This window comes from Bufo bufo, chromosome 3 (genome assembly GCF_905171765.1).
Source record: "Bufo bufo chromosome 3, aBufBuf1.1, whole genome shotgun sequence".
Classification (NCBI taxonomy): Eukaryota; Metazoa; Chordata; class Amphibia; order Anura; family Bufonidae; genus Bufo; species Bufo bufo.
Window position 1 is genome coordinate 576,617,407 of NC_053391.1, and position 19,419 is coordinate 576,636,825.

Below are 19,419 nucleotides of genomic sequence, written 5' to 3' on the forward strand. Positions count from 1 at the left end.
AAGTTAACATATACATTATACACTAAATGGTGGGGGCTCCTCATGTTATTTTACTATGGGGCCCTATGAATTATAGTTACACATCTGAGTGGCACATTCCTTCCCTCTAAAAAAAAAAAAAAAAAAAAAAATGGAATGAAAGGTAAACAATAAAATATATGTACCTCCAAACAGTGGCAATAAAAACTGCAACTCATTCCGCAAAAAAAAAAAAAAAATTAGGAAACAAAGTAGTATAGATAACACTCCAAAATTATGCAAAATCATGTTGCTTTTTTTTCCAGATTTTCCAGACTTTTTGGCTGACAAAGCCTTTTTCTAGCATACATAAACTTCAAATGGTATACATTATTGATGGGTGGATCTCCATCCACCTTGATTGACAGGGCAGGGCATCTCATCAGACCTGTCAATCTTGCAACTTGCACCATTGCTCTGAGTAGCACCGCAAGCGCTCTGAGCTACTACACTTCCAGCATCTGTCAGCATCTACACTGCTCCAGTAAAGCAAAGCCACCACGCATGTACCGCTTCTCAGAGCAGATGTCCGGCTGCGTCAATCAAGAGGGAGGAAAGAGCCTTTTGAGCAGCAGGGCTTCAAGACGTATGTTGGATCAACAAATTGATTCATACAAATTGATTCACAGATCAGTAGTAAACTGTGTGTATGTATATATATGTATATGTGTGTATATATATATATATATATATATATATATAATTAATATATTTAGGGTGTTTCAGTTTTCCAAAGACGTATATGACTTTGCTTATGCCCCGAGTCTCAGTGATTGTAAAAGTTATATATGCCAAATTTCAAGAAGATTGGATAATATTTTGGGGTTGCACACATTGATCACTTTTATTACTACTCTCACTCCTGCTCCTGTACCTAGGAGGTTGGTCTAAAAATTACTTCAGTTTCAGGATCCCAGGGGCTCTGCATCAAGCAAGGTGGATGGCAAAGACAATATATGCACTTAAAATTTTCCTTCACTAAACCGTTGAATATTCCTCAACGAGAATTGAAAGGAATGAAACGGGTTGCACATTTTGTCAGCCTCATATATGTTCGCTTTTTGCACGAGGCAATTGTTAGTCAATGGGCTCCAAAGATTGAGTTGGATATGCTACAGCTTCTGAGCACTTACCCAGATGCAGACGTAAAAAAAAAGTGCTCTCACAGTTGCTAAGAGACACCTTTGGAATCTGTCAGAAACAAACGTAGGATTGCCTTTTTTGGACGAACGTATTACTCAGGCTGTTAAGGAAAATATGACTAAAAATTTTGAAACCAAACCTGCAAAGAAAAAGGAAATGCAACGATTAGAGGGTAAAAACCTAGTTTTTGAAGGAAAAGGCCTGAGCCATTTTGTTACTAATAAAACAAAGACGTTCTTTGATTGTTTGGGATCCACAACATGACAGAATACTGCAGTGATCTCTTAGAAGCCATGTGAACGCTCTTAAGGTGGTCAATGATACCGCAGAAAGAGGAATTGCTCTGATAAAAAAGTTTAACGAATCGGTCAGGGACGAACAGCAAAAACAATTCGTATTTTTTGCCTACTTTTTCAATCTTCTTGAAATTTGGCATATATATCTTTTTATATCACTGAGACTTGGGGCGTAAGCAAAGTCTGCAAAAATGTAACATTTTATTTTTTTCCATTACAAAATGAAACACATATATATGTGATATCGTCATTAAGGAGTGCCAAGGTGTCACCTGATAGTCACAGTGGTGAAGATCAACCAATCAAGTGTAGGTTCATAGCTCACAGTATAGGAACAAAAGGTAGCAAAATAACACATAAAATCTAAGTAAAAATCATACATACATTGTAAACAAACATAGTCCCCACAAAGTATAATATAATGTTTGTAAAGAGTATAGCTATCATCTGTTGTGTTGGATGTTGATGGCTTGCGTGTGGCTGGTGTCTGGATCGCTGAAATGATGCCATCAGTAAAACTACAACACTACTCCTGTGCACCCATTGATGTCAGGTTTAGTGCACATGAGCAAAGAGGAAGGTAGTGTATGCGTAAAACAATGAAGTGCCTAGTGGGTAGCTGTTGTCAGGAAGGGGTTATCCCATGATTAATATAAATGATGAAAATTGGACATCGTACAGTACATGAAAATCTTTTTCTAACAAAGCTAGAACCAGCCCTGTACCTCACATGGATCCAGAGATCTCCACATTCATTGCTCTGCTAGATTTATATCAAGCTGGCAGCTCATGGGCCATGTCCTTTCTTCAGCAGCTAAGGTTTGTGCGTCCTTTCTGCTGCAGCCCGCTCCCTATCACAGCTCAGGAGACAGAAAAAGGATGAAACTGAGCATGTGTGTCCACCTCAGCAAGGTGGACAAAAAAATGATAAAAAGAATAAACAGCAGATGGCACTATCCAGATGTGTTTTATAGAATAACTCAGTGGCTATATTACATTTTTAACTACATTCAGTTACAATAGTATTTAGAACCAGATGCAGATTAGAAATCTGAAGAATATTTTTTGTGAGACAACTCCTGTAAGTAATTACATCTTTATGTCTACTGCACCTGCACGACTGATGACATCATGGATGGAATACGTGTTTTGTCAATTTTTCACTCGCCATTGGCAGGAGATACCCTGGATGAACAGAGTGATTAAAAAAAAAAAGGACAAAAAACATCAGTCTTAGGCCTCTTTCACACGGGTGTGTGCGCCCCGTTGCTGTATTGCGGACCGCATTTGCGGATCCGCAATACACGGGTGCCGTTCCGTGGGCATTCCGCATCACAGATTCACTTCAATGGGTCCGCAAATCCGGAGATGCGGAATGGTGCGGAACGGAGGCATGGAACGGAACCCTACGGAAGCACTACGGAGTGCTTCCGTGGGGTTTCGTCCCGTGCTTCCGTTTCGCAAAAAGATAGAACATGTCTTATCTTTTTGCGGAAAGGCCGGATCGCAGACCCATTCGAGTGAATGGGTCCGCAATCCGCTGCAGCTGCCCCACGGACTGTGCTCGTGCATTGTGGCCCTCATTTTGCGGGCCGCAGCACGACCACGGGGCACACACGCCCGTGTAAAAGAGGCCTTAATGGTTTAAAATAAGTCATTCCTTAAATTTCAGTTTGTAGTTTAGAGCCCTGGTGATTCATAGGTCTGCAGAGAAGCTGCATACACAAAATGGTAGAATATTTTAACCAAGACCATTTGTAAAATTGCGTAATTTTTATTTTAGATGCAATGAAGCAATAAAAACGATTGATTGCAAAAGTGTTTCACAACCAACACTAATGTTATGTGACCCCTACATTCTTTTATCAGGTGACTGTTATGAGCAACTCCATACAGAAAGGGAATTTTCATCCAAAATAGAAAGAGATGAAGAGAGAAGATCGAGGACCCCTCTTACCTTAACCGTCCCAACAACACTGAAAAGTGAAGCCAATCTGGGTTTGGCGCCTGCAGAGAGTAAGTTTTTTATGTGCCATCTCTTTATGTGGTCCCTTGACAAGTGGGAGGCACAGATGCAAACTGTTGTAATTCCTACACAGTTCACCTGATTTGGATGTAAATACCCTCAAATTAAAGCTGACAGTCTGCAGTTAAAGCAAATCTTGTTTGTTTCATTTGAAATCCATTGTGGTGGTGTATAGAGCCAAAAATGTTAGAATTGTGTTGATGTCCCAATATTTATGGACCTGACTGTAGGTGCAAGTCCCAGTGGTGACAATGGGCGCATATCCTAGCGATATGCTCATATTGCCTGAGAGGAGACAACGCCTTTAAAGTGGACCTGGAAAAAAAAAAATAAAGGTGGCCCCATGTTGTAGGCGGGTCCAAATTGTCAGAAGGCAGAGCTAACACAAGTAGGCAAAGACAGCAATATAATATTGCGGCACAGAATACCACCCTAGAAGAGCCAAATACCTCAGTGCAACACAATAAACTGACCCAGTAGCATCAAAAACCACAGTGCAGCACAAAATATAGCCCCAGCGGGACAAAATACCTCCTCAGAAGCTGCCAACGGCCATGTTCTGTCCTCCTACTCCAATTGCCTCAGGTTGGCAATACTGTTGAATTCAGGAATCAGGAAGGCGCCTGTGGTCGCCATCTAGGTACATAACAATAGTAATTGATGCCCCAGCATGAAGTTACTCTGGGGGTGACAGATTATTACTTACCTGGCTAGCAGCCATGAAGAGGGCTCAGATGGCCCCCTGGGCATCACATTTCCCTGTAGAGTATATGGCCAATCCACCCTTGGCTATGAGGTAGGCTTGGGTGGCATCAGACATCCGTCCACTGGGAAATTTCCCTGTAGGGTCTATGGCCAGTCTGCCAATATTGTAGGAACCAGAGCTGTGGGAGCTTGTCTCTTTGCCTGTACAAAGTGACACCCAGCCCTGGTTTCTCTTCCATTAAAAAAAACACAGGTATTTCCCTAGGAAGAGAACCATCTTATGGGCACCACCACCTGGAAGTGGCTCCCTGGTTTAGCTATATTCCCTTTTAAAATCCCAAGGCTTGTTGAAAAGTCATATTTTTACTCATAGGAAGCCACTTCCAAGAGGTAGTGCTGGGGAGAAGGTTCTCTTCCTTGGAGATACTTTTTTACATATTGGCAATGCTTCACGGAAAGCAAATAAGTCTCCATATCTCTTCAGCACCTTGCCTAAGGCTGGGTTCACACCTGAGCGTTTTACAGCACGTTCCTACGCGCTGTAAAACGCTCAACAGGCAAGAACCAATGATCCCCTATGGGCATGGTTCTCACCTGAGCGTTTAAAGCGCGTACGAACGCGCTGTAAAATGCCCTATGCCCCAAGAAGTACAGGAGCTTTTTTGGGGCGTATGGTCGCGCGTTCCCATACAAAGACTTCCCGGAACGTGCGACAATGGACGTTTGCTTGTTGCCGACCGCCAATAGGAACGCCCGATAAAATCGCGCATACAGGGCGCTCCATACAGTACGCTCAGGTGTGAACCCAGCGTAAGTTCCAAAGAACTACAAATGGACCTTTTTGTTTCTTTAAGGCCTCATGCAAATTGCGGTCCGCAGCATGGGCACCGACCGTAGGGCCGCCGTATGCAGATAGCGGACCAATTCACTTGAATGGGGTCCGCAATCCGCATCCGATTGTCCACACTTCAAAAAAGTAGTGCATGCACTAATTTTTTGCTGTGCAGAGGCATGGACAGAAACGCCACAGAAGCAGTCCGTGGTGCTTCCGTGAGGTTCTGTGTCTCCGTTCCACACCGACCTTCCGGATTGTGGACCCATTCAAGTAAATACGGCAATGGCCGTGTGCATGAGGCCTTAATCGAACATCCCACCGCTACTATAGTAAAGGAATTATAGGTCAATCAGATACCTAATATTCCACCAGTCCCCCTTCCCCCTCCTACCTACTGTCCAGTATACAATTATTTTGACTAATAAATTACTGGAAGGTAACCTGGACCCAAAGCATGAAGGTATGAAACACATTTTAAACATTAAATCAGGGTTCATATTTTCTGGGGCAGTGAAGACTGAGTGTGAATCCATTTGCTCTACCTATCCTCTAAGTGCAATAGACTTGTAAGTGTAAGGGTTCCTATTATTTTCTCCCTTTTATTTTATAACTGTTTTGCTTGTTTGTTTGTCATTTAGATTTCTCTTTTTTTATATTTTGCAAACGCTGTACCTTTTTAATGTTCTTGTAGCTCTAAATAATCCCCAGCCTTAAAGGGATTGTCTCACTTCAGCAAATGACATTTATCATGTAGACAAAGTTAACCTTTTCCTGACATGACAATTTTTCGTTCCAGGTCATATGTAAAGTTTTTCTTGCGTTTTAATACTGAAAAGAAAAAAAAAATTGGAAAAAAAAAATCTTTACATCACCATATTCTGACCTTCATAACTTTTTCATAGTTATGTCTACAGAGCAGGGGCATTGCAAGGGTTTGAAAACATCCGGGGCACAAGCCCACCGTGTTGAAATTTGCATAATAAGAATTAACATACATGCCAACGTACTTAAATAACAGATTTTTTTCTTCCATATAATGCATCATTCGGTAACTTTCCAATATCTGTTATGTTTCATTTCCTCACCATTGCAGAAATCTTTGCTTGGGCCCTTTAATATTGATGGGAGTGGACCCTGGGCAACCCGACAGATCATCCCCCCCCACCCCCCTTGTACTTGTTCCGCTGATCCGCTACTTGCGGGCTGCGCGGGCATGAGTTCAGTCACTTCGGTGCGCAATCCCGTCCTGCGGCGCGTGATCCCGCGAGACCCGTGACCTCCCGTGGCGGGGTCTCGTGGGATCACGCGCCGCAGGACAGGATTGCGCACCGAAGTGACTGAACTCCTGCCCACGCAGCCCGCAAGTAGCGGATCAGCAGAACAAGTACAAGGGGGGTGGGGGGATGATCTGTGGGGTTGCCCAGGTCCAATCAATATTAAAGGGCCCTGGAATAGCCAAATAAAAAAAAATGCTACCAGCATAACATTCGGGGCACTGGACAAAACATCCGGGGCTCAAGCCCCAAATGTTTTGACCTAACGACTCCCCTGCTACAGAGATATGTGAGGGCTCATTTTTTGCAGGACGATCTGTTGGTTTTGTTTAATACCATTCTGGGATGTGTGACTTTTTTATACTGGCGCTTTCCCACGCAGCAATGCGGGACCACAGCTTGCAGTCATCAGATTGCAACTTGTACAGAGTAATAGAAAATGGTCCATTATTCTGTACAGAAATGACTATATCCCAGAACATGATACTTTTCCAAACCTCTGCCGGGGGAAAGCGCGCCTGACTCAGAACCGTGTGCTCCCGGGTTTTAGCCTCCTCAGACGCCGTGGTCACATTTTACCGCTGCATCTGAGGAGTTAAATGTCCATGGTCGGCATTACCACCAATCGCGGACATTAGCTGCAGGTGCCTGCTGTATGAAGCAGCAGGCACCTTGCCGGTATGACGCTTACTCGGCTCCAGAGCGGACGCCATCTTTAAGGACCCGACATCCACCTTACATTTACGGTGTTCTCAGAAAAGATGCTCCATATCTTCACTTCATCACACAGGTGCAGCCTCTGTCTTGAAAAAACTGTAAAATTACTTCCAAGGAAGACCTTACAACATAGAAATGAACAATTTTTTACTTTCAAATCTGCCAGCAGCTTTGCTAAACAAGACTATTAAATTACTGTCATATCTTCTCTATCTCATAGTCCCGAAAAATGTCTAATTCCTTTAACTCCCTATACTGACAGGTCGCAGCGACTGCATTGTTCAGTTGGTCTGTATTGTTAATGGCTGCATGGTATTTAAGGTCCCGCACAGCCATTATCAATAGTGATCTACTGAACAGTGCTGTCTTTATTAGTTTCATTAGAGCTCACGGCAGCAGTTATGGCGGTGTGGTACTCAAAAGCAGAGCGGCTGCGTCACAAGCACCACAAGACGACGCTGTGTGATTGTACCCTAACTCTCCATATCACACCTCATCACCTGTCCACTTGACCCAATCTCATTCCACCTCATACCCAACCTTACTTAAAATCATCTCTTCAATCTATCACTAACCATAGGCATCTTTTCCCATATTGTTTTAAACATGCAACTATGACATCCATCTTTTCAAGGGGTTGTCCTTTCTTGGCCTGTCATAGTCAAGCGCCTGCACGCTGTGGCCAGAGTTACAGAAATGGCCATGTAGCTGGTGGTACACTGTTTCTGTAACTCTGACTCTCCAGGGTACCACTTACTTTGGGTTATTCCCATCTCAGCCGTGAAAGGCTGAGATGAGACAACCCCTTTAAAAAACAATTGCTTGACTCATCCCATTTGTCCAGCTATTGTTCTCATCTCTCAACTCCTATTGAACAACTTGTTCACCTTGACATATCCTCCCACTTATCATCCAACTGTCTTTTCAGCCAGACCCAATCTGGATTCTGACCCCAACACTCTACTGAGATGGCCTTAAAGGGGTCGTGTTATTTCAGACATTGGTGGCATACTGTTTCCTTCCCCTTGTAAATTATAGGATCCTCTCTCCCTCTATACCAGTCTGTCACTTCATGTTTATTGTACTTGATTTTTATTCATATCTTATGTACTTAAAGGCTATGTAGAGCTTTGGTGGCCATTTTTATTTTATTGCATTGTACTCATTTTGAGCTAAAAAATCATTTACTCAATTATTAAAAATGATGAGCCGTTTTCCATGCACAGCTTTGAGTTTATCTACTAGCAGGATCTATATTTTCTCTTTGCTCTGTCAAGCAGGGATCTTACATCTTACTGGTAAGGATGTGGCTTAAGTGTTTCGGACCTTTTAGTAATTTAGAGATGAGGGTTATTAGATCACCGTCACAAAGTGCAGCACGGACCGAAAAAAACGCGGAAGGGCTTCTGAGTGTTTCTGTGGGCTTCCAATCCATGCCTCCGCTCCACATATGATAGGACATGTCCTCTCTTTTGCCGTATGTTGTGGATCGCGGACCCATTCAGGTCCAATGGGTCTGCATTTGCAGCAGGGAGTTCACATGGCCAGTGCCGTGTACTACGGACCCATTGTTTGCATGGTGGCCATACAGTCGTGTGAATGAGCCCTAACAGAGAGAAACCATAACAGGCCAATTCTGCATCTTCGTGTTTTTGAATCCACACCTGGTTATAGCTTCAAAACTGCATCAGAAAAGCTGAACAAAATCTGATCATAACCTAAACGTGTACAGACAGCTTGATAAGTGAAAATTTCTAGTTCTATCATTAAAATGATTCTTTGTGTACTTTCACACTTGCGGCAGAGGAATCCGGCAGGCTGTTCCGTCGCCGGGACTGCCTGCCAGATCTGGCAAAACGTATGCCAACTGATTGCATTTTAAGACTGATCAGGATCCTTATCAGTCTTACAAATGCATTGCAAGAACGGATCCGTCTGTCTTCTTCTTTTTTTTTTTTTTTTTTTTACATTTTTACTGGTCTGCGCATGCGCAGACCGGAAGGACGGATATACGGCATTCCCGTATATCTATGGAAAAAAATGCATTCAGGCAAGTCTTCAGTTTTTTTGGCCGGAGATAAAACTGTAGCATGCTGCGGTTTTATTTTTTTCCTGATCAGTCAAAAAGACTGAACTGAAGACATCCTGATGCATCCTGAACGTAATGCTCTCTATTCAGAATGCATGGGGATATGCCTGATCAGTTCTTTTCCGGTATAGAGCCCCTAGGACGGAACTCTATGCCAGAAAAGAAAAACGCAAGTGTGAAAATACCCTTAGTCATTTGTCTAATGCCGGTAAGATAATTGTAACCCGGGTGCCAAGTTTGGTTTCACAAGACTGAGGTTTTTTTTTCTGGTTTGTTTTAGATTAGAAAATACTGGTAATTTGTCATTAACTAACTAAACTGTGTATACTAATGCAAATACATTAATACTGGAAAGTATATAACACTTTATCCCCATGCCCACGTTACTTCCTACACACTGCTAGCCGTGGTCTTGACCAGTAGATAAGACTTTCCGCTTATGAAATTCGTTCACACTTCGTTTGTTAGTTAAAGGTGAATTGCATTATGGATTCCGTTACCATGGACCATAACGCAATTCTATGACAGAATGCATAACTGAATGCCTTTAGAGGCATTCCTTTATTCATTCCGTCATAATAGAAGTCTATGGGCCGCAAAACGGATCCTCCTGTTTCCGTTCTGCAGGAGAGGACTCCCCTGCATAAGTGAAACGGGACGGATCTGTTTTGCAGCCCATAGACTTCTATTATGACGGAATGAATAACGGAGTGCATCTAAAGCAGGCATGCTCAACCTGCGGCCCTCCAGCTGTTGCAAAACTACAACTCCCAGCATGCCCGAACGGCCTACAGCAGGCATGCTCAACCTGCGGCCCTCCAGCTGTTGTAAAACAACTCCCACAATGCCCTGCTGTAGGCTGATAGCTGTAGGCTGTTTGGGCATGCTGGGAGTTGTAGTTTTGCAACAGCTGGAGGGCCGCAGGTTGAGCATGCCTGGCCTTACAGCTATTAGCCTACAGCAGGACATTGTGGGAGTTGCAGTTTTAAAACAGCTGGAGGGCCACAGGTTGAGCATGCCTGCTCTAAAGGCATTCCGTTATGCATTCCGTCATAGAATTACGTTATGGTCCGTGGTAACGGAATCCATAACGCAATTCACCTTTAACCAACAAACTAAGTATGAACGCATTTCAAAATATGAAATTCGCTCATCTCTAATTATGATTTTTTTTTATCATTATATGACAGGTTATGACTTTCTTGGAACTGTAGTTTTACTATTTAATATTTAAACATTTCAATTTTCTTAGCAATCACTAAGTCTCCTAATCGTTTCTCTGTTTTAGTTTTCAAATTCTGGTCTTGCAATATTCAGTAGCTATTAAAGCTGTTATCTAGCTGTTCTAATAAAATTTCTGGATTAGTGGGTGTAGGATTAAAGTCATTTTACTGTACCATAAAATAGGCAGAGTCAAAGCACCCACAGTATCAATTTGATCTAAACACAATATGAGTCAATAAATATTTTATTTTGCAGAGAATCTTTACTTTCCAATTACTTACTGTCATTTTCTTTAAGGACCAGAACTGAAATCTTGCGGTCGCTGTGGAAAGGATAATAGGTTAACAAACAATGGCTGCCAGATTGACTCTTCTCTAAATGCATGTCACTGCCTAGATATTCCCCAGCAGGACTTACAGGTATGGAAATATATTTATCATTTAAAAGATCAACTAGAGTTTTACAGAATTGTTTTTTGTATTAATTTTTAGCACAACTTTTACAAAGCCTTTTAGAAACCTGATTATTGAAGAGTGTCAAGAACTCAAAATCTTTCTCTATGTCCTAGTAGAGCGGTTCACCCTTTAGCTAGAGTGATGGACCACTAGCAAAGTGACTGTAGCGGACCTGGTCCATCCATGTATAACATGTAAAAAAAAGCAAAAAAAGTGACTTAAAGTAATGTAATTGGATGAGGAACTTCTAGGACCAGATCAAACATCCTCAATGCAGTTTAAGAATGGCTCCAATGAGGATCTGAAATTATACATCTGATAACCACGGGTGAATACATTGTACACATTGCTTTGGAATTTACCTGGAATGGTGCATCTCTTTGAACTATAGTATGGATTGTATAGATGGGTCAAGTCAAGTCAAGGTGTTTGATATCTTCTCCATTGGTAGTGGTAGATAATCTTTTAGAGCACGACTGGAACCAAAACCCCTATATGCAGCGCTGCCTGGGTCCGCCATGCATCTTTCTGATTTGGTGTTCAGGCAGTAACTGGTGTGCTGGATACCTGTGTGTGTTGTTGGTACGGTGTCCTGTTTGGTGTGTGGGCTCCAGTACTTATGCTCGGGTTCCAGTCGTGGTGGCAGTGGCAGGTAAGTGTATTGTTCTGTGTTCTTACCTGCCGATACAGTTGCTGTTTTTGGTCTCCACTTTTCCCTGCAACTAAGCCAGGGGAGACTCCTGTTTATCCATTTCTGGGATGAACAGGTCGTCTCAGCCCCTTCCCTATTATGAGGGATTATCAGGGCGACTCAGGGTCCGAGGTTCCTGGGTATGAGCCGTCCTACCATCCAGGTCCACTCATATGGTGAGGAGTAAGGGCGAGGATTAGGGAAGCATTAGGAGGTGAGCTGCTCCCTGTCCTCGGTGTCCTGGCTTAGTTATCTTCCCGTTTACTCTCCTCATTGTACGGTGGGGAGTTTTTTCCCACTCCCCACCGTGACAATTACCTAATGTTGGCGAGGTTTGGCTGCTCAACGTTTTATATTTGATTCTGAGCTGGTGCACTTCATTCTCTAGTTTTTCATGTGATAAATGACATATCTGTAATCATTTTGGTTAATACAGTAAATGATTGCAAAGGGAAATTGCTAGTGCTCTTTGTCTTATATTGATGTGTTCACCTATTTTTGAAATGATTGAATAAAAACTTGGTGTGTTCTTACTTTTTCACAACTGCACACAGAGAGCGGTAAGGAGAGAAAGACAAGTTACTTCTGTCACACAATCAGTGTCGTACTAGAGTGCCTAGAACCCACCAGTGAAATTTATATTGTAGTCCCAATGTGAAGCTACATGCAAATATTGCCTGCCCACACAGTGGCAGCAGCAAGACGTTCAAGATCATTGATTATAGGGGTCCCTACAGTGACTTCAAGAAGGCAGGTCCATGGGAAAAGCTGTCCTACCTCCTGTGCCTAGAAGTCTTCTCCTCTCCGCCACATGATGAATCTATGATAATAAACTAGGTGGTCTCTTAAATAATCTACCCAGTTTTTTCTATGGACGCATAGGCTGGTTGAGATTTGCAGTGCAGTCAATCTATGCCATGTGTCACTTTGTGCAAGGGATAAGGAACTGGAGCCCACTTTAGTTCAGGGGCCCTCTTGGGGATTTAACGGTTCCGCTGTGGGCCAGTCCGAGCCTGCACTCGATTCATTTGGAAAGTGCATGATCAAGGTATGAAGCTCTGGGGTCAAAGAAACAACATGTCTATAAATACAGTGAAAGAAAAGGGAAAAAGTCTGGTACCGTGTTAGCCAATAGAAAACTAGTTTAGTGCTCTCATTAAGAGAAACAAAATAAGAGTATTGCAGGTTATGCTATGTAACATCATTACTTCTATTTTTGTTAGCCATTAAAAGGTATCAAACCTGCAATACTCTTATTTTGTTTCTCTTAATGAGAGCACTAAACTATAAATACATTCATATGGTGGTGTCAAAATGAAACTTCTGTGGTAGAAGATCCTGTACTTTAGGCCTCCTGAATGTTTTTTTTTTTTTTTTTTTGTGAAAGACTGGCCCACTGTGGGTGGGCGAACCATTCCCATGCGATGAATCCTGCAATCAAGGCTCATTGAGTATTTGCCTCCATGTTCTCCCACAAATTGTCATTCACTGTTACTTTCTAGTTTGTGCTTCTCTATGAAAACCACCACACTTAGAGCCTGTTAGTGAGAGAAAACATTGTGCCTGTGGACTTGAACTGTAACCATAAAGCTTCTGTACTTGACTGCAACTACCAAGCTGTGTGCCAACTTAAACTGTTAAGCTAGGGTCTAATAATTTAAAGGGGTTATCCCATGATTAATAAAAAAAAATAATGGAACAAAGCTAGAACCAGCCCTGTACCTCAAATTTTTTGTTCCAATTGTTCTGCTAGGGGGTAAGCTGGCTGCTCAGGGGGTATGGCATTTTGTTTTGTTTTTTCATTTTATTGATTCATTTGGATGAACACCTCCATTTTCTTTTTTTCTTTTCAGATTACACTGAAGAATACAACAGAAAACAGAAAATTTCAGTGTGTGGAATGTGGAAAAGCATTTAAGTTCAAACATCATTTAAAAGAACACTTTCGCATACATAGCGGTAAGTGTCTGGAGCTGCACATTTTCTGCGTCCATTGCCTTAAAAAACGTAATTTTTTTTAGTAATGACAGAAAAAAAATGGAACTCCATGCAATGATTTTTGTGACTGCATGAAAGATGTGATTATCTGATGAGCTAGCATTTCGATTGTTCATTGGGTAATTGGCGGCACCTTTACACCAGCAGATCATTGCTAGCAAGCATTCATACGAACGTAAAATGTAATACAGCCCTTGCCTTACACACAGCAGCCAGAACATAGGGGGAGACTTATCAAAACTGGTGTAATGGAAAACTGGCTTTGTTGCCCCTAGCAACCAATTAGATTCCACCTTATATTTTTTAGAGCTCCTTTGGAAAATGAAAGGTGGAATCTAATTGGCTAAGCCAGTTTTCCCTTGCACCAGTTTTGATAAATCTCCCCCAAAGAGCTTCAGAGTAAAAGTATGGAGGAAGGACAGAGCAGAAACTTGTGTCACTAATGGAACATTTAAGACTACTTTAACAGCTGAGGCTATGATGCAGCTACCATAGCTGTATCCTGATAATGGAGCTAAAGCTGGCCATATACTTTACCTGCTGATCTTGGCAAGAATGTGTATAGACCTCCCAACTTCTATGTCCTTTTTGTTCTCAGGGAGAAACCTGTCCATCAGAGGTGTTCAGCAGAACCTTTTTACTCTCGCTCATTAACAAAACATGTATGCTCAGCTGAGCCGAACATGCATATGTATGGAGAGATCAAGAAAGATAGCTGTCGACTGAATGAGCATTAGGGTTGTCTCACGTCAGCAAGTGGCATTTATCATGTAGAGAAAGTTAATACAAGCCACTTACTAATGTATTGTTATTATCCATATTGCTTCCTTTGCTGGCTTCATTTGTTTTTCAATCACATCTTTTCCATAGTTACGACCACCATGCAATCCAGCAGCGGTGGTTGTGCTTGCACACTACAGGAAAAACTTTGGGCTGTCTGGTGGCTGGGACCGTGGGAGGGCACATAGGCCGGTGCTTTTTGCTATAGTGTGCAAGCACAGCCACCACTGATGGATTGCAGGGTGGTCGTAACTAGTGATGAGCGGCAGGGGTCATATTCGAATTCGCGATATTTCGCGAATATTTTGTAAAATATTCGTTGAAAATTCGAAAATTCACGATTTTTATTTTTTTTTTACTCGAAAAATCGGAAAGGTAGTGATTGTGTAATATGCGAATTTTCGGAATTCAAATTTTCGGATTCGAATTTTTTATGGCGAATTTTTCAACTTACAACTATTAGACAAAGAAGATTATATCACTATATTAGCTAAATTGCTCTATTCGATTTTTTTTAGAATATTCTCTATATTGCTTTAACTTTGTTTTTTCGAATATTCGTAATATTCTAAAACAAGAATATATAGCAATATAGCGAATATAAAAAAAAAAACGAATATAGAGCAAAATTCGCAAACACTACTACTCCTACAGTCAAGTATATTGCAGCCTTCTTATTGGCCCACAAGCTAGAAGCAGTGAGGGATCATGTGTACTGATAAAAATAAATAAAAAAAACATCGAAAATAATTCGAATATTCGAAATTACGAATATATATAACTATATTAGAAATTTTCGCGAATTTTCGAAGTACCTATATTCGCGATAAAAATTCGAAATTCGAATATTCGTGATCAACACTAGTCGTAACCATGGAAATAAGCAGTGCATAATGTGATGGAAAAATGAAACTAGCTAGCAAATGAGGCGATATGGATAATAATACGTTAGTAAGTGCCTTGTATTAACTTTCTCTACATGATAAATGCTATTTCCTGAAGTGAGACAACTCTGTAAGCCAACAGTTATCTCCTGTGCATGGCCAACTTAAAGGGGTTGGCCACTTTCTGTTTACTGTTATAACATGTAATGTGTTTGTAAGATGTCTATATGGCACCTCCTAATATAGCATTTGCTGAAATTCTGCACCATTTTCTATATTTCATAAGGTATTCCCCCTTGTTTGCCAAGTCTTTTGTGCTGTCCACATGGAGTTGTCTAAAAAATGGCTGCTGATGGAAGATCATGTGACCAGGCAAATCACTTCCATGTGATGAATTCTCTAATCAAATATATTGCATCTGCCATATTCACTTGCACTGTTGGGAGTTTAGTGCAGGTGCAGGGTGGAGTGGAGGGGAATGGGTGATTGCCTGGTCCCAACCTTCCATTAGCCTCCATCTTATGGATAGGACCCCTATGTGGACAGCACAGAAGAACTGTCTAACAAGGGGACATGGCTCATGAAATATAGCAAATGGCACAGAATATCAACAAAGGCTATATTAGTAAGTGCCATATAGTCATCGTATCTACACATTGGTCACAAGTAGTCAGAAAGTGGCCAACCCCTATAACACTGAAATTGGTTAATAACATGGGGTAGTTTACTGAATATAGTATGAAAAAATTGAATATTAGAGTCTTTGACTATGTTAACAATAGATAAAAAAGACTCGCACCAATACTTAGAGGTTTATTTTTAGAAATATCTAGCCCATGAGCGTCTATTCCTATAAGGTCTCGTGCACCTGACCGTAGCCTGTTTTGTTGTCTGCAAATTGCAGATCTGCAAAACACGGATGCCAGCCATGTGTGTGTCTCATTTTGTTAAGCGGAATGTCATGCCCTCTATAGAACTGTCTTATCCTTATCTGTAAAACGGATAAGAATAGGACATGTTCTATTTTTTTGCAGGGACGCAGAATAGACATACGGATGTGGAAAACACACGGGTGAGGTGACCCATTTGAGGTGAATGGGTCCGTATCTGAAATGCAAAAAATGCGAATTGGATGAGCCCTAAAACTATCGTTTGTTCTTGGGCCTTAGCAGCCAAACCATGGAAATGCCTGGTGGTACTCATAGGAGTTGATAGCTGTCCCAAGAAAGGTACATGCATTGCCATAAACTAATATCAGAGTTCACAGAAGATAGAAATAATTACATTCTAAGCCCTGCTTGTTGAGGCCAAAAACTCCAAGCATTAAGGGTTTGTAAATAATAACTGTTACAGAAATCTTGAGTAATACGATCAATAAGATACAGTAGTATCTTTTCAGAGCTGAAATCACTTGGTTTAGCATAGCATCAGCAGAGCTGAAATTACTTGGTTGTAATAATTTGCTCTATCTATTTCTGTAGGAGAAAAACCCTATGAATGTTCCAAGTGCAAAAGAAGGTTTTCACACTCTGGATCTTACAGCTCTCATTTAAACAACAGGAAATGCTTCCCTGCTAAAGACAGTAATTCCATACCTCCTCCACTAATTCATTCATGTTCCCTTCCTGGAGGACTTGACTTTGGACAAAAGTATAGAGATCAAGCCAAACTGCAACACTCCCATAGTAAAAACTGGCTAATGTACCATCCAGTTGCTGATCCTTTACCAGCCCCGCATGTGACATGGTATAGCCATGATTTTAATATCACACCTGGATCTCTTGAGAACATCCCTTTTGACATGGCTTTGAATCCGCAGTTGGGAAAGGCTTCCGATCTTTGGCATATTGGCAACGATTGCTGGAGGAATTTGCAACAAATCCATTCCAACAGGTGGCCAGAAGATGATGATAGACAGTGGGGCTCTCAGGAAATGGATCACCAGAATGCCGGTGTCTCTCAGTGTGCAAAGTATCAACCAGAAACACTGCTTGCCAGGAGGCACTATGAAACCGAACAAAACACAACTTCCTTAATTCAGTACCATAGAGACTACCCTACTGAAACTATAGGAAATGATTTAGTAATAAATACAAATGCTCCACCGAGAAAGCCCAGTACAGAGAACTTAGAAACCGAAAAAGAACATCAGGCAAAAAAAACTAATGGATGTGACCAGACTTCATCTCCTAAATGTCCACAAAAGCTGTTATCTCCTGCCAACAGGCTGGAAACATCACATCACTGCCATTCAAGTCAGTACTGTAGTTCAGAACACATCAAGTCAAATTCTATAAGATCTGTTAATGCACCCCCTGACAATCCTCTAAAAGACACCCAGATTGAGCCTCTGGACTTATCTGTACCAAAAATACAGGCCAATCCACATAAAAGGAAATATTTAAGTGAGGGACCTTTGAAACAAGCAAATTATACATTGAGAAGTAAAAGTCCCAGGCCAGATTTATTTTCACCTCACATTTTGCCACAGCATGTGTCAAACAATTTGCCATGTACTTTGCCAGACGTACTACACAACTTCATTCAGAATCGTTATCCATTTCTACATATTAATCATAGTTTCAGTGGACTCTCATTCTGCCCCTTTATAAACTGCTTTTATGGAACCCAACCAAATAACTTGGGGAGGAGAAGTGAAGACTTCACACCAATGGTGAGTTAACCACTAATTCCTTATGGGAATACTAAACTCATGACGTGCATGAAGGTTGTACAACTCCTTAGTATAGCGTTATACAGCTTTCCATTAGAAATATTGCTTCTAGAGAAGCAATATTTCTAAAAGGCAATTATGGAATCCATATGGAGTCTCAGACAAAAAAAAACCTTGGTATCCTTATGTATAAAATAAAAGGAATAAGGTGGTACAGCAAAGGCCATGTGTCCCTCCATTACAGCACTACAAGCTTCAAAAAAAAGTAAGTAAACCCTTTGGAATTACCTGGATTTCGTAATTGATTTAATAAAATAGTTTCACAGTTATAGACAAACACAATCTAACTAAACTAATAACGCACAGAAAGTAAAGGCACATTTATACTATGTGAGGAGTAGCCGATTGTTGGGAAGAAAGCGTTCCTTTCCGACAGTCTGTAGAAATAATCAGTCTGCACTCTGGAAGAAGGATGTGCTCGTATCCTGGGTTGCAGGCCCATACATCCAAGTAGAAGAAGTGGATCCGCACTCACTTTTTGATGCTAATAAATCTTGACATTATAGCCATAAACAAAGCACACATTTCAGCTAAACAGCCTTTTTCAAACAAGCATGTCACATTATACAGCATGATGGATACAGATGCAGCCGAGCTAAACTGGATGGTTAATGCGTTAAGTAAAGAATGGCAAGAAAAAGATAACTAACTTTTTAATGGATTTCAACGACTTTTGTCCTGAGATGACCAAGATAACACTGTGCCATGTGTTACCAGATTCAATTTTAGCTCGGCTACATCTGTACATATAGCACAAAAGAAGCACATTCAAGATGGAGCCCTAGTATAAACACACTCCGCTATGGGGCATATACACCATGGCCACCGGATGTCTGCTGTTTTAAACGGACACAGGTCACAGACTTTTAACCCTTCAGATGCCATTACCTCATACCAGCAACAGCCCCTGTTTGGTTACAACATTATATGGCAGGTTCAGGACAAGTGAGGGCACAGAGGCAGTTCCTGGGCCATGTCAACTAAGCATGGTGTCAGAGGAACCCATCTATTCATTGCTGTGTGTAGCTGTTGTCACCTGAGATGATGTTGAAGAGCGAGTCAACCATTCCAGTACAGCTGGATTGTTGGTCAAAACGCGACCGCTGGATGACAGCGGCAGCTGTGGCCTGTTGCTGCAGCTGCTACTACCACCAACCCTTCTTCTGCTGCTACTTGCGCCGTCTACAGCAAAATTTTTGCCATCGCCTGTTCCTTTGGAGGGCCCAGGCAACTGTCTGTTGGCCATAGTGTAAAGTAACTGTATCAGTAATGTATCTTATTAACTGCGAATGTGCCAGCGGTTCAACAAGTTGCTGACGGCAATATATTACACTGCCCATTAATACTTAGGCACAGTAATTCTATATATAATTTGTAATTAGCAGCTCACCCTAGTCTACTAGTGGACCTAGGTGCTCCTGTTCCAGGGCTACCCCGCCACACCCTTTTAAGGATCTGTAAAATTGTGTAACTTCTGGTGGAACAGGCACTCTATCACCCGGAATTGACGATGGAAAGAATATTTTATTTCAAAAAATTGTTAAAAATTA

At 41.5% G+C, this 19,419-nt stretch overlaps 1 protein-coding gene across 2 annotated transcripts in view; it reads left to right on the forward strand.

Moving 5' to 3' along the window:
* LOC120996058 (zinc finger E-box-binding homeobox 1-like) overlaps nucleotides 1-19,419 on the forward strand; it is a 149,429-nt gene that overhangs the window by 107,879 nt on the left and 22,131 nt on the right. For both annotated transcript variants that reach the window (XM_040425732.1, XM_040425733.1), the window contains exons 2-5: nucleotides 3,327-3,473; nucleotides 10,625-10,746; nucleotides 13,327-13,432; nucleotides 16,617-17,809. In XM_040425732.1, the coding sequence (XP_040281666.1) occupies nucleotides 3,327-3,473; nucleotides 10,625-10,746; nucleotides 13,327-13,432; nucleotides 16,617-17,809 (1,568 nt within the window). The remainder of the gene's footprint in view (nucleotides 1-3,326; nucleotides 3,474-10,624; nucleotides 10,747-13,326; nucleotides 13,433-16,616; nucleotides 17,810-19,419) is intronic.